At 39.4% G+C, this 16,093-nt stretch overlaps 1 protein-coding gene across 1 annotated transcript in view; it reads left to right on the top strand.

The window, feature by feature from the left end:
- The window catches only part of LOC102870376 (tight junction protein ZO-1-like), a 96,820-nt gene that overhangs the window by 5,511 nt on the left and 75,216 nt on the right, over nt 1–16,093 (top strand). The window contains exon 2 of the mRNA XM_006901324.1: nt 15,369–15,493. Within this exon, the coding sequence (XP_006901386.1) occupies nt 15,369–15,493 (125 nt within the window). The remainder of the gene's footprint in view (nt 1–15,368; nt 15,494–16,093) is intronic.

Genomic DNA, 16,093 nt, shown 5'->3' with positions numbered 1-16,093 from the left:
ACTAAAAAAGAGGAGATAAGTAATGAACACTGCATTGGATCAATGAAGGAAAGAAATGTTTAAAAGGAATATATGATTAGACATTATTTGTATGATAACAGTGTAGAATTAAGAGATGCATAGCAAAGTGGACTGGGGGAGGAAGGAAATATTGCAAAAGTGAATGGATAGTTTTTTTTAAAAAGTGAGCTGAGGTGGGTTAGAGAGGAAAATGTTCAACAATCAATGATTGAAATCCAACTTTTTTTAAAACTTAAAATCACAAAAAAACAAAAACAACTTAGGAAAAAAATCAAAATTTCTACTAAGTTAAAGAAAAAGATGCATTAATAATGACTGGTGATTCACATGCAAAAATTACAAAGATTGGTAGTCAGAAAACTCAGCTTTAGTGGTAGAAATAAGACTGCATTATTACATGATAGAATTAAGTATTATCCATGACTCATTCATTGAAAATAATTTTTCATAAAATATACATGTAGATCTTGCTAGATGGACCACACATGTAGCAAATCAACTTTTGTTAGATGCCATGAAGTCAGGTATAATTCATAGTGATAACATATGTAAACTCTGTCCTATCCTGTGCCAGCCTCACCATCTCTCACACATTTGATCCCATTGCTACAGTCACCATGTCAGTCTATCTGATTGAGGATCTTTATGTTTTGCTTCCCTTCCACCTTTCTAAGCATAAAGTCCCTTTCCAAGGAATAGTCTCTGTAAGCAATATGTCTAAGGTATGAGGTAGGAAGTCTTGCCATTTTTGCCTCTAGTGAGCACTGTGGCTGCTCTTTTACAAGGTTTGTTCTTTTGACAGTCCATGAGATTTTCAGTACTGCAACACTGCAATTCAAAAGCATCAAGTATTCTGTCATCCATATTCATTATCTCTTAGATACGTAGCAAGTGATTGAAAAGACTGGCCTGAGTCAGGTGCACCTTAGTTTTAGAACAGCTATCTTTGCTGTCACTTGTTATGGACAATGACTAATTAGGATAGAAGGAGAATTGATGCCTTTGGGCTGTGGTGCTGGAGAAGAGTATTGAGGGTACCATGGACTGCTAGGAGAACAAACAGATTCATCCTGGAAAGGGTTAAACCAGGCGGCTCCTTGGAGGCAAGGATTCTGAGGCTCTGTCTACCATACTTTGGATATGTTGTAAGGAGGGACTGGTCCTTGCAGAGGGACGTCATACTTGGTAGGGTGGAGGGAAAGCGCAGGAGGGGAAGACCCTCTATGAGGTGGATTGATTCAGTGACTGGGGTAATCAGGATGGGTGTATCAGAGACAGTGTGATTGGCACAGGACAGAGCAGAGTTTAGGGCTGTTGTACATAGGGTCGCTATGAGTTGCAAGCGACTTGACGGCACAAACAGCAACAACAACAAGAGTCATTGCTCTTCAGTGATTTGTAGAAGTCCCTGACAGTGTTTGTGGCCATGCAGTACATCTCCTAACTGCTGGTACCAAGATGTAGATTGTGGAACCAACCAAGATAAAATCATTGACAACTTCTATCTTTTTTTTATCTCATGATGTTGCCTTATGGCACCTTAGCAAAGACCTTTGTTTTTGTGATGTTGAAATGTAATCTATACCAAAGACATATTCCTTGATGTTTTGCAGTGGACATTTTAAGTCCTCTTCAATTTGAGCAAGCAAGGTTGTGTGTCATCTGCATAAGGTAGATTGTTGATGAGTCTTCCTCCAATCCTGATGCCACATTCCTCTTTTTACAGTCTGGCATTACAAATGATTTACTCAAACATACAAAAGGAATATGTATGGAGAGTGGATACAATCCTAACTCACTCCCTTCCCTATTTTAAACCACGCTCCTTTCCTCTGTTCAGAGCACAGCTTCTCAATCTAGGTATAGATTTTGCATGAGCACAGTTAAATGTGCTGGTGTTCCTGTTCTCAGTGTAATCAACTACACCTGTGGAATGAAATAGGCACTTCATTAGTCAGAACAAGGCCAGGACACAACTGGAACAGGCTATCAGTTGCTCATATATTAATCCAAATAGGAGCTGTAGAAAAGGAAAGAATTCATGAGAACTTCCAAAAACATGACAGCCAAATTTTTCTTCATTTCGTAAGATGTTTGTTTTGTAGTCAGCATATTGATGAGTTTTGGGCATTTTATCCATTCTGCTACTGTTTTTCTCTCAATTAGTGCATTTAGTTCATTCATATTAAGGATGATAAAACATGCCAGGTTTTATCATTGCCAAGTTTTTCTGTTGTTTCTGGTTACTGTGGTCCATTGGGTTTCTTGATGTCCCTGCATGAAGAACTTCCCATAGAATATTTTATTTTCATGTATTTCTTTATCTCCTGTTTGTGTGCAAATGACTTGATTTCTCTTTCATATTTGATGGACATCTTTGCTGGGTACAGGATCTTCAGTTGGAAATTGTTTTACTCCAGCCTTCTTCATATGACATCCCATTGTCTTCTTTCTCTAATAGTTTCTGCTGTCTGAGAAATCAGATCGTAGTCTAATTGTTTCTACTTCATATGTGACTCTTTCTCTTTTAGTATTCTATACCCGTCTTTGATTCTGAAGAATTTTGCTATCTATATTCATGGGGTTTAAAAAAAATTTTTTTTATTGTGATCTTAATGAAAGTTTACAGAAAACTTGGATTTCCATTCATTTATTGTTGCACATTTCCCTCCCTAAGTTCACTTTACTGTGCACTTCTTATTTTGGACTGTTGTCATGTGCAAATGATGCCTAATATTCCTTTTAAACAGTTTTTCCCTCATCAATTCCAATGCCGTGTTCATTATTCATCCCCTTTTCTTACTTTGTCCCCAAGCCCCATGACAGTCCTGTTTTATAACGGTGACATTATGCAGTATTTGTCTTTTTTGTGACTTGAGATATTTCACTCAGCATAATGTCCTTGGGGGTTCACTGAGCTTCCTGAATTGTGGATTTCCTTGTTCTTCATAATACCCTGAAAGTTTTCTTCTAGTGTCTCCTCCACAATTTTCTCAGTGCTTTCTCTGCCCAGTGGTGCTCTGAGATTCCAGTCATAAATATGTTGTTCCTTTTGATGTCATCCCACATGATTCTAAAGTTTTTATTTTCTTTACGTCTCCTCTCTTTCCTCTTATAGTATGTTCCCATTGTGATTCTTGTCTTCCAACTCACTGACTCTGTGTTCCATCTCTGCTGTTGTTTTTGCCCCTCTAGCATGTTGGACACATCTGCCATTTCAGTCCTGATATTCTGGATTACATTTTCATGAATTTCTGTTCATTCTAATACTGTGTTGGCTGTACTCTCTCAGTCTCGTGGTGTTTGTTAAATCTCTCCTACGTTTTTACCTATTGTATCATTCTTCCATCTTTTGCATCTTCTCCAGTTACATAACTCCACTTTAGTGTATTTATTCTGATTCCCTGTCACTTAATTTAGGGTTTCCATCCTTTGTTGCATTACTTGTAACTTCTTCTATAGCTAGTCATATGATGCTGGGTCAGTATATTTGCTCTGCCTTTCCGTGGCTGCATTATGCTCTCCTTTCAGGGGAAGGCTTATTTTGTTTTTTTCAGCACATCAGCAGAGAACTGCCCGGATGTCCAAGCTGGGCTTAGAAGGGATCTTGTAGCTAATGTTAGATGGATTTTAGCTGAAAGCAGGGAATACAAGAGGAATGGGTTGTATCTGTGTTTCATTGAGTATGCAAAGGCATTTGACTGTGTGGGTCATAACAAACTGTGGTTGACTCTGAGAAGAATGGGAATCCCAGAACACTTGATCGTGCTAATGCGAAACCTATACTTGGACTAAGAGGCAGTCAAGAAAATACTGCATGCTTCAGAATTGGGAAGGTCGTACGCCAGGAATGTGTCCTGTCCCCAAACCTTTTCAACCTGTATGTGGAACAGATTATCCAGGAGGCTGGGCTCTATGAGGAGAAATGTGGGGTCAAGATTGGTAGAAGATCTATCAACAATCTGCATTGTGCAGATGACACAACCCTGCTTGCAGAAACTGAGGAGGACCTCATGCACTTGCTGCAGAGGGTCAAGGACTGCAGCCTTCAGCATGGACTGAAGCTCAGTATCAAAAAGAAAAAGATTCTCACCACTGGACCAATTGGCTGCATCAGGGTGGATAGTGAAGAGATTGAGATTGTTCACAGCTTTAGTTTGCTTGGCTCCACAGTCACCACTGTTGGCACCAGTAGCCAGGAAATTAAAAGAGGTATTGTGACAGCAAAGTCTGCTATTAGGGACCTTTCCAAAGTACTGAAGAGCAGTGGTGTCTCTGTAGACTAAGGGGCGTCTGATACAGACCATGGTCTTTGCTATCACTTGTTATGCATCACAGAGGTAGACAATGACTAGGGAGGATAGAAGGAGAATTGATGCCTTTGAGCTGTGGTGCTGGAGAAGAGTATTGAGGGTACCATGGACTGCTGGGAAAACAAACAGATTCATCCTGGAAAGGGTTAAACCGGGCTGCTCCTTGGAGTCAAGGATTCTGAGGCTTGGTCTAACATACTTTGGACATGTTGTAAGGAGGGACCGGTCCTTGGAGAGGAACATCGTGCTTGGTGGAGGGACAAGTGCAGGAGGAGAAGGCCCTCTATGAGGCTGATTGAAATAGTGACTAGGGTATTCGGATGGGAGTGTCAGAGACATTGTGATTGGCACAGGGCAGAGCAGAGTTTAGGGCTCTTGTACATAGGGTCTCTCTGAATCACAGGCAGCTTGGTGGCACATAACAATAACAACAACATCATAATGTTTGAGGCTCCCTGCTGCTTTCTTGGCATTATGTAAAGCTTTTCTTGGTAGGTGTTGGGCCTTTTTTATTTTGTAATATCTGAGATGAGGGCAATATTTTGTCAGGGTCCTGTATATTGGTGCTCCCTTCTTGCCTCTTGGGCCCAAAACAACATGAGGAACCTGGCTTGCTGAGTACAGAGGTTCAGTGTTGATGGGAAATTCTGGCAGGTACAGTAGCTGGTCGTCTTGGAGGCTTGAGAAATTTCAAGCCATCTCTTTGTAGTTAAAGGTTAGAAAGGCTCAAGGGCCCTGCTTCAGAGCACGTAATAATAACTTCAAAAGATAATTAGATAGAACATCTCCACGAAGACACCTGAAAGAGAGTAACAGTTAGGGACAAACAACTCACAATTTTTAAATATGAGGAAGTACTTCAAATACTGATTCAAAGACTATATTGAAGCATTGAAAAAGGAGAACAGTAGAACAGAAAATATAGCACAGCACAGCCATCTTGAACAGGTCTGTATATTACCTGGGAACTGGGAAACTGGGTTGGTGATTGTCGGGGTAGCAATATCCACTGAGCTGAGTTGAAACCTCAGCTAAGAAGAGCAACAGAACACAGAACCATAAACAGCACAGCCATCTTACACAAATATGTCCATCTGGCGTGAGGACTCAGGAGGACAGCAGCAGCATTGATACCCATATAACTTGAAAAAGTCATGAGAACCATAATAAGACCCTGAATTTAAAAATCATCTCAAGAATAGATTTGAACACTTAATGACCAAAGACCAGATGACCGCAAGGACATCATCCATTCTAACAAATAGTCCTACAACAATCAGGGAGAAAGAAACGCCAAAAGGGATGTCCAATAAGACTCTGAAAATTTATGCTAAAACATAGATAGGCCAAAATAAAAGGAAAGAAATGCTGTCGTTTAAGAGATTAATACATGATTTGAAAAGGCAGTTCAGGAAGACAAAGTAGGAAACCACTATGGGTCAAAAGTCTCAACATTTCCCATACTGAGAGAACTGAACAAAAAATTCAATCCTTGAGTGGCAGTATTAAAAGATTATGGAAAAAAACTTGAATGAGACAGGAAGCCTCAAGAGAAGAGGGTCTTGCTGCCTGCCTGCGCCTCACGCAATTTCCCTGCCTGCCTGCCTCTCACGGGGTTTTGCCGCCTGCTTCCTCCTTGGTTATTCAGGTACTGTAGGGAACAAACTACTGTCAGGCCTGACCACGTAGGATCCCTAACTCATGCAACAGGGAGGTCCTAGGCCCCTCAATGAAGGTTAGAAGCCACTTCCAAAAGGGAACAATAGGCTTCTTCCGTGCTCACTAAGGTACTTTGGGGAACAGACTGCTGTCAGGCCCTCGACAAAAAGAAAGCACAAAGATATAGGTGCTTCTCAAAACATTGTTGTGGATCACTGTGGACATTTGAGAGCTGCGGGACCTGCAAGCACTGGAGGGGTGCAGCAAATATTGCCAGGGTACAGCAGGCCTCTGTAGAGTGCAGCAAACCACAGCAGGGAGCAGCAGTGGGACCGGGACCCACTTGCCAGAAGCAAGCAGGATAGCAGGAAAATGAGTGAGGTCTCCCCCACACTTTCCACCTATGTGCATCTGTGTGTGTGTCCTCCCCGCCCCCCAGCCATATATGTGTCTGCACATGCACCCACCCTACATGCCTAGTGTGCCTTCCCAACCTTCCTCTAGAGCACCAACGGCAGATCAGGAACCAGCTATCGTCTCAATCACAAAACACTCCACCACAGCAATGTCACGAAAGAAGCGGACTACCTCACTCCCACACAGGCCCAAAGCAAGATATCACCCCCCAAAAGAGACAGAGTAGCAGTGGATTTACTGAAGCCAGAAAGTCTGATGGATCTTTCTGACACAGAATTCAAAACAACAATGATTGAATATTTTCAATGGGTGAAAAACAAATTTGAAGAATTAAAGGACACTGCAAGCAAGAGGAGGAGCTTTAAAAATAATACAAAACAATGCAGATAAAACTAACAGGACATTAGAGGCACTGGAAAAAAACAAGAAACCAAGATCCAAAATATGAGGTCCAAGGTTTCAGATGTTGTCAGCTTAATGGAAGGACACATGAACAAAGTTGAAGAGATGGGACACAGAACCAGTGAAATAGAAGGCAGAATTTTCACCACTGATCTGCTGGAGCACAAAAGTAGAAGGAAAAAGAAGAAAGCCCAAGAATAATGTGGGATACCATCAAGAGAAATAACATGTGCATCATCAGAATCCCAGAACAGGAAACAAATAAAAGCACCAAGAAAGTTGTAGAAGAATTATTAGAAGCAAAACTTTCCAGGAATAATGAATAAAATGAGAGAATGTGTATTCAAGAAGCTGAGTGAAGAACATATAGATCTCAAAAGAAAAACACTGAGGCCTATAATAGTCAAATTTTCCAGAACTAAAGATAAGGAGAGAATTCTGAAAGAAGCGAAGGAGAAACACAGATTAACCTATGAGGGAGAGCAGTGAGGGAAGCCGACTATCAAATTTAATAATAGTAGACCAAATGCTGTTTCAGGAAATGAGGGAAGCTTGATACAAACTGAAGGCCACCTTGTGGCAATGGGAGTTAACATTGTTCTTAGTTTGTGTCAAATGAACCCCTCCCTCTTGAGATTAGCATAAAGAGGAACTTGGCCTTATCTGTAAAAGACTTCACCATTATCCTTTGTTTTTTAATTGTGCTTCCTTGTGATTTTACTTTGCTTACCTTCCTTATGATTCTAAATAAATACTCAGAGAAGCATAGCGTGGGGCCTTCAGTCATGGGAACTGTTGGCCCCCTGTTTTTCACACTCTGTTCTATATCATTCCTGGTAGTCTGTCTCATTATTAATAATTATAAAATTATTTCATTCTTTGGGACCCTAGGTCTGCAACAGAGCAGATAAGATTAAGTGCCAGTTTCGTAGCAGAAACCATGAGAACAAGAAGTCAGTGGAATGACATATATCAAACACTCAACACAACTGTCAACCAGGAATACTGTATTAAGTGAAATTGTCCATCAAATATGAAGGAGAGATCAAGATTGTCCCAGAAAAACAGAGCCTAAGGGAGCTTGTAAAAATATGACCAGCATTAGAGGAAACACTGAGAGACGTCCTTTTTACAGAAGTGCCACAGAGAGCAGGATGGGCCAAAGTAACTAGCAACAGCACCAGAAAGAACTCAACCAAAGATAGTAATACCTTGCAGTTCAATAATCACACTGAATGTGAATGGTTTAAATGCACCACTGGAGAGGAAAAGGGTAGCAGATTGGATAAAAAACCCCCAAATCCATTAATATGTTGTCTACAAGAGACACATCTAAAAAATTAAGATAAAAAAAGACTAAAAATAAAAGGGTGGGGGAAAATACACCAAGCAAATGGCAACCAGAAAAAAGCAGGATTAGTGATAATAATCAAACCATCACAATGAACAAGGAAGGTCACTACATAATGCTTAAAGGGTCAGTAGAACAAGAGGACATAACGATAATGAATATCTATGTACCAAATTAAAGACTTGAAAATATATAAAACAAACATTACTAAAGCGGAAAAAGGAAATAGACAAAAGTACTTGGAGACTTTGATACACCACTCTCAGAAAATGACAGCACTAACAGAAACTCAACAAAGATACTCAAGAATTAAACCACACAGTAAACCAGCTCAATCTTAAAGATATTTATATGGTAATGCTCCCCCCAAAAGCACAATATACCTTCTTATTCACTGTGCATGGAACATTGTCCAGAACAGATCACATTTTAGGTCAAGGAGAGCATCAATATATTAAAAAACATAAAAATAATAGGAAATATCTTCTCAGACCACAACGCTACAAAATTGGAAATTAACAAGAGGATGAAGGAGAAAAAACATGCATTTGGAAGCTCAATAATACCTTGCTTGAACATGAGTGGATACTAGAAGAAATTAAAGTTTCTTGAAACAAATGACAGTGAAAACACCACTTACCGAAACTTCTGGGAAACAGCCAAAGTTGTAATCAGAGGACATTTTATAGTAATAAGCAAACACATTAAAAGGCAGGAAAATCTGACCACTGACTCTCTAAGCTAACATCTCCAAAATATTGAAAAAGAATAGCACGAAAACCCAACATCCTCTAAAAAAATCTGAAATGATCACAGAGCAGAAATAAATGACATAGAAAACAAATACTATTGAAACCATCAACAAAACTAGGAGTTGGATCTTTGAAAAGGTCAATAAAATTGATAAACCACTAGCAAAATTAATGAAGAAAAAGGCACAATCCAAATAAAAGATGAAATGGGCAACATCTTAGCAGAACCAACTAAAATAAAAAGGCTAACAGAATATTATGAAAAAATACATGCAAACAAATATGAAATTCTAGAGGAAGTGAACAAATGCTTAGAAATGCATAACCTATCTAAACTGACACAAACCGAAATTGAATACCTGAACAGACCCATTATTAAAGAAGACATTAAAAAGGTAATAAAACAATTTGCAGCCTAAATAAGCCCTGGGCTGGATGGTTTTACAAGTGAATTTTAGCAAACACTCAGACAAGAACTGTCACCAATTCTACATGAACTATTTCAGAAAATAGAAAAAGATGGAATTCTCCCAGACTAATTCTATGAAACAAGCATATCCTTAGTACCAAAGCCAGGAAAGGACACCACCGAAATAGAAAACTATAGGCCAATGTCTCTTAAGAATAGATGCAAAACATCCTGAATAAAATCCTGGCAAGTAGAATCCAATGATAACATAAAAAAAAAAATTATCATGACCAAGTGGGATTCATAACAGGTATGCAAGGGTGGTTCAACGTAAGAAAATGGTCATCACATTAACAAAGCAATGAACAAGACCCACATGTTCCTTTCAGTTGATGCAGAAAGGCATTTGACAAAATCCAACAACCTTTCCTGATTAAAACATTCAACAAAATAGGATTAGCGGGGAATTTCTTCAACCTAGTAAAAAGTATATACACAAACCTGAGAGCCAGCGTTGTTCTCAATGGAGAGAGGTTAAAGGCATTCCCTTTAAGAGCAGGAACTAGGCCAAGATGCCCGCTATCACCTCTCTTACTTAATACTGTAGTTGAAGTGTTAATGATAGCAATAAGACAAGAGAAGGAAATAAGAGGTATCCAAATTGTCAAAGAGGAGGTAAAATTATCTCTCTATGCAGATGGTACGATAGTATACTTAGAAAACCCTAAAGACTCAGCAAGAAAACTATTGGACATAGTTAACCAATTCAGCAAAGTGGCAGGATACAAGATCAACATTCAAAAATCAGTTGGATTTCTCTACAGTGACAGAGAATACAGAGCTGGAGCTATGAAAATCAGTACCCTTCACAGTAGCTAATCACAAGATTAAATACTTGGGAGTAAATATAACTAGAAGCACAAAGGATCTATTCAAAGAAAATTACAAAACATTACTACAAGAAACAAAAAAAGACCTTGAGAAGTAGAAGAATATTCTTTGCTCATGGATAGGAAGACTCATTATTGTGAAAATGGCAATACTACCAAAGGCAGTTTCCACTTTCAATATAATCCCAGTACTAATACCAGTCCCATTCTTCAAGGAGATGGAAAAGGCAATCTCCATTTTCATTTGAAATAGAAGACCCTAATAAGCAAAGTACTTCTTAAAAATAGAAACAAGGTAGGAGGTATCTCACTCCCTGATTTCAAATCCTACTACACTCTCATGGTGGTCAACACAGCGTGGTACTGGTACAGTGGCAGACACGTGGATCAGTGGAATAGAATTGACAACCCAGAAATCAGCCCATCTATCATGGTCAACTTAAGTTTAACAAGGAAATGAAATAAATTAAGTAGGGAAACGACAGAATTTCTAGTTGTTGTTGTTGTTGTTGTTGTTATGTGCCATCAAGTCGTTTGCGACTCATAGCGACCCTATGTACAACAGCCCTAAACTCTGCTCTGTCCTGTGCCAATCGCACTGTCTCTAACACTCCCATCTCCCGATTATTCCAGTCACTGAATCAATCCACCTCATAGAGGGCCTTCCCCTCCTGGACTGTCCCTCCACCCTCCCAAGCATGATGTCCTTTTCCAAGGACCGGTCTCTCCTCACAACCTGTCCAAAGTATGTTAGATGGAGCCTTAGAATCCTTGCCTCCAAGGAGGCACCCGGTTTAACCCTTTCCAGGACAAATCTGTTTGTTTTCCCAACAGTCCATGGTATTCTCAATACTATTCTCCAGCACCACAGCTCAAAGGCATCAATTCTCCTTTCCTCCTTGGTCATTGTCCAACTCTCTGATGCATAACAAGTGATTGCGAAGACCATGGCCTGTATCAGATGCACCTTAGTCTCCAGAGAGACACCATTGCTCTTCAGTACTTTGGAGAGGTCCCTAACAGCAGTCTTTCCCATGGCAATGCGCCTTTTAATTTCCTGGGTGCTGGTGCCAAGACTGTTGACTATGGAGCCAAGCAAACTAAAGCTGTGTACATTGTCAATCTCTTCACCATTCATCCTGATGCTGCCAATTGGTCCAGTGGTGAGAATCTTTTTCTTCTTGACGTTGAGCCTCAATCCATATTGTAGGCTGCAGTCCTTGACCCTCTGCAGCAGGTGCTTCAGGTCCTCTTCATTTTCAGCAAGCAGGGTTTGTCATCTGAATAACGCAGATTGTTGATAAATTGTCCACCAATCTTGACCCCACATTTCTCCTCATAGAGCCCGGCCTCCCGGATAATCTGTTCTGCATATAGGTTGAAAAGGTACAGAGATAGAATGTATTTGAGTATAGTTTTTCATAATACTCTGTTAGCCTTTTTATTTTAGTTGGTTTTGTTGTGACGTTGCCCATTTCATCTTTTATTTGGATTGTGTCTTTTCCTTTGTTAGTTTTGCTAATGGTTTGTCGATTTTATTGACCTTTTCAAAGATCCAACTTCTAGTTTTGTTGATTTCAATAGTTTCTTTGTTTTCTATTTCATTTATTTCTGCTCTAGTTATGATCATTTCAGATTTTTTAAAGGATGTTGTGTTTTCTTGCTGTTCTTTTTCAATTTTTTGGAGATTTTAGCTTAGAGAGTCAGTGGTCAGATTTTCCTGCCTTTTGATGTATTTACTTATTGCTGTAAATTGACCTCTGATGACTGCTTTGGCTGTTTGACAGAAGTTTTGGTAAGTGGTGTTTTCATTGTCATTTGTTTCAACAAACTTTTTAATTTATCTTTTATTTCTTTTAGTATCCACTCATGTTCAAGCAAGGTATCGTTAAACTTTCAAATGTATGTTTGGTTTTTTTCTTCTTTACCCTCTTTTTATTACTTTCTAATTTTGTAGTGTTGTGGTTTAAGAAGATGCTTTGTATTGTTTCTATGTTTTTAAGTTTATTGATGCTTACCCTGACCTAAAATGTGATCTATTCTGGAAAACGGTCCATGCACATTGGATAAGAAAGCATACCGTGCTTTTGGGGGGTGCATTACCCTATAAATATCTATGAGATTGAGTTGGTTTATTGTGTGGTATAATTCTTAAGCATCTTTATTGAGTTTCCTTATGTTGTATATATTTCACAAGTCTTTCATTTAGTGCATAGATACTTATTATTGTTATGTCCTCTTGGTCTTTTGACCCTTTAAGCATTATGTAGTGACCTTCCTTGTCTGTTGTGATGGTTTTTGCATTGAAACTTGTTTTATCAGAGATTAATATTGCTACTCCCGCTTTTTTCTGGTTGCCATTTTCTTGGTATATTTTTCCCCCACCCTTCTGTTTTTTAGTGTTTCCTTATCTTCATTTTTCGTGTGTGTCTCTTGCAGGCAGTGTGTTGATAGATTTTGGTTTTTTATTCAGTGTGCTACTCTTTTTCTCTTCAGTGCACTTAAACCATTCACATTCAGTGTGATTATTGAGAGAAAAGGTTTTATTGGTATCATTTTGTTGAGTTCTTTTTGGTGGTGTTGCTAGTTACTTTGGTCCATCCTGCTTTCTTTGGCATCTTTGTAGGAAGGATATCTCTCAGAGTTTCCTGCAACACTTGTTTTTATAAGCTCCCTTTGGTTCTGTTTTTCTGGGAATATCTTGATCTCTCCTTCATATTTGATGGACAGTTTCACTGGGTTCAGTATTCCTTATTGACTGTTGTGTTCTTTGAATGTTTGATGTATGTCATTCCACTGTCTTCTTTCCTGCATGGTTTCTCCTGAGAAATCAACAGTTAATCTTATCTGCTCTCCCTTAGTTAGAGATTACTCTTTGTTTCTCCCTCATTGCCTTCAGAATTATCACCTTATCTTTAGTTCTGGCAAATTTGATTATGACAGACTTTGTTTTTCTTTTGGGGTCTGTTCTCTATGGTGTTCGCTTAGCTTCTTTCAGACATACTCTCTCATTCTTCGTTATGCCTCAAAAATTTTCTTATAGGAATTTTCCCACAACTTTTTCTGTACCTTTACTTCTTTTTTTTCCTGGAATTCGGATGATGCACACGTTATTTCTCTAGATGGCATCCCACATTATTCTTAGGTTTTTTTTTCCTGTTTCCTTTTTTGACTCTACTTTTTGCTCTAGCAGATCCATCATGACAGTTCTATCTTCTATTTCACTGTTTCTGTGTTCCATCTCTTCAACTCTGTTCATGTATCCCTCTGTCATGAGGAGAGCATCTTAAACATTGGACCTCATATTCTGGATCCTGGTTGCTTGTTTTTCTAGTGCCACTAATACCTCATTTGTTTTATCTGCATTGTTCTGGATTGTTTTTGTTTCGTTTTTGGTTTTGGGGTTGGTTTTTTTTTTTTACACTTCTCCTGGTTTTTGCTTGCATTGTCCTTTAAATCTTCAAGTTTGTTTTTCACCCATTGAAAATATTCAATCATTATTCTTTTAAATTCCGTGTCACAAAGTTCAATCAGACTTTCTGGCTTCAGGAAATTCATTGGTACTGTGTCACCTTTTAGAGTGACATCTTGCTTTGCACTTGTGTAGAGTGTGAGGTAGCGTGCTTCTTCCATGACATTGCTGTTGTAAAATTTTTCATGCCTGAGGTGATGGTAGGTTCATGATCTGAAGTCACTGCTCTAGAAAAAGGTGGGACAGCTACCCTGGCCCTGTTTCTCTCTTGAACTTCTGACCCAAGGGAAGGTTCAGTTCAGGGCCTGTGAGGGCAGCCTCTTGTAGCTAAGCCAGACCAAGACACTCCAGAATAAAGGCAAGTTAGTTGACTGGATGTGGCGGTAGGAGTGTGGGGTGGAACGGGTCTTGAGTGGTTACAGACATGGTCTGGCCCTCATCCAGTAGCTCTCACCTGACAGCTCTCACTCATTGGCTCTCATCCAGTGGAGCTCTGAGTCCAACAGGGCTTAAGAAAACTCAGTCAAATTCCAACTGTCCTGCTTGCTCCTGGCAGGTGGATCCCACATCGGTTCAGCTGGCTACTCCCGCCAGCAATCACTACTCCTGTGGCTCCCCAACTAATTGTTTTAATAACAGTTCTCACTCAAATTCCTACTGTCTTGCTCACTCCCTGTGCATTGCTCCCTGTGTGTTACTCCCATCCTGTGCTCTCGAGACATGCAGATAAAAGACATAATTCTTGTCTTTAAGGATCCAGAAATGCAGGCTTCACCTTCCTGATGGGAAAGAAGAGTCCTCTTTGAAGCTATTTCTTCCCTCTCTTACTGCCTAGAGTGGCTAACAGGAGGCAATGTTTTTACTCTCTCGTTCTCATCACGATTCCATTGTTTTCAGAGTGGGTAATTGATCCAAGCAGGGTTTGTTGTGGTCTCTTGGGTGTCTAGTTGATGTGGCTGCAGGGATCTTCTAGAATGGGGGAGGGGGCGGTTTGGGCCAGGGTAAGCGGGCACTGGATGGCTCACCACTCTGTTCAGAACTTTTTAGATGTGTTTTTTATGTTATTCTTGGAAACCATTCAATAATTGACAGATTATTCTATTCAGGATCCTCTTCTAGGACAACTGTTAAATCTCAAGTGCTAACCAGAAGGTTGGCAGTTTGAAAATACCAGCAGTGCCATAAAACATAAGTGTAGTGAACAACTGCTGTAAAGATTACAGACTAGAAAATCCTAGGAGACTGTTCTATTCTGTCACATGGGTTTGCTGTGTTGCCAAAATAGAAAGATACCTAACAGCCACAGTTACTATTATGCTCAGTATTTCATTTGTGCAAACCTGTACAAAGAGAAGGAATTCTTACGTCTAGCCATACTAGAAGGACCTTTAGTGATATAATCTATAGGGTGCTGTGCTCCTAACCCAAAGGTGGTACCTCTCTCAGGGTTCAAATCCACCAGCTGTTCCTTTGGAAGACCGGGGGCATTTTCCTCCTGTGCTGTTTACGGCCACCAAACTTCATGAATGACAATGAGTAGAACCACACAGTGATTGTTTTGGATCAGCAATAAGTAAGATTATATAATTTTGTAGCGTTAATTTTTCTGTATTAAGGAATATGAAATAATGAATAATTATTACTGCCTTAAACAGCGGCATTTTATTGTAATTGTTTATTAGGCTCCTGGATTTGGATTTGGAATTGCAATATCTGGTGGAAGGGATAATCCTCATTTTCAGAGCGGGGAGACCTCAATAGTAATATCAGATGTGCTAAAAGGTGGACCAGCTGAAGGCCAGCTCCAGTAAGTTTGCTGCTTTTCTTAGGAGTCTGTTACAGTATTGTTCATGTCCTGCCCCTGGCACACTACGCCAGTGGTCTTTAACTATGTCACCTTTGCCATGTCTTGTGAAATAGCCTTCCTGAAATTAGCTGTGTTTATGTTTATTTAAGGAGTACACGTGTACACATTATTATAAGTGGGAAGCTAGTTTCAATACTCATAAATGCTGAATAACCGTAAAAGTAAATTACATGAAAAATTCTCAGTTTTAGTGAAAAATTAGTTTTCAAGAATCTTACACCATCAATCAAGTCATTTTTGTTCAGTAAGGAGATTAACAAAATATAAGTGAGAGAATAATTTATTTCACAGTAACTGGGGCAATGGGGGTAGATGTGCCAGAGTGAGTAAGACTGTGTCAGGACAGGGGGCTTCAGAGCTGTTGTACATAGGGTCGCTATGAGTTGCCGGGACTCAACAGTACATAACAACAGCATATTTGCCTTCTTTCCTACTTTTAAACTTAATATTGTACTTACCCTAATTTCAATTATGTGATATCTATTTAGTTTTTGTGAGAATCATTGTGTTAATAGTTAAAATAGTAAAATAGTAGCTACT

The sequence above is a fragment of the Elephantulus edwardii genome, unplaced genomic scaffold, assembly GCF_000299155.1.
Source record: "Elephantulus edwardii isolate Elephantulus edwardi_28Jun2011 unplaced genomic scaffold, EleEdw1.0 scaffold00319, whole genome shotgun sequence".
NCBI classification, from domain to species: domain Eukaryota; kingdom Metazoa; phylum Chordata; class Mammalia; order Macroscelidea; family Macroscelididae; genus Elephantulus; species Elephantulus edwardii.
Note: the sequence above shows the minus strand (reverse complement) of the source record. Positions and strands in the feature narration are given on the sequence as shown.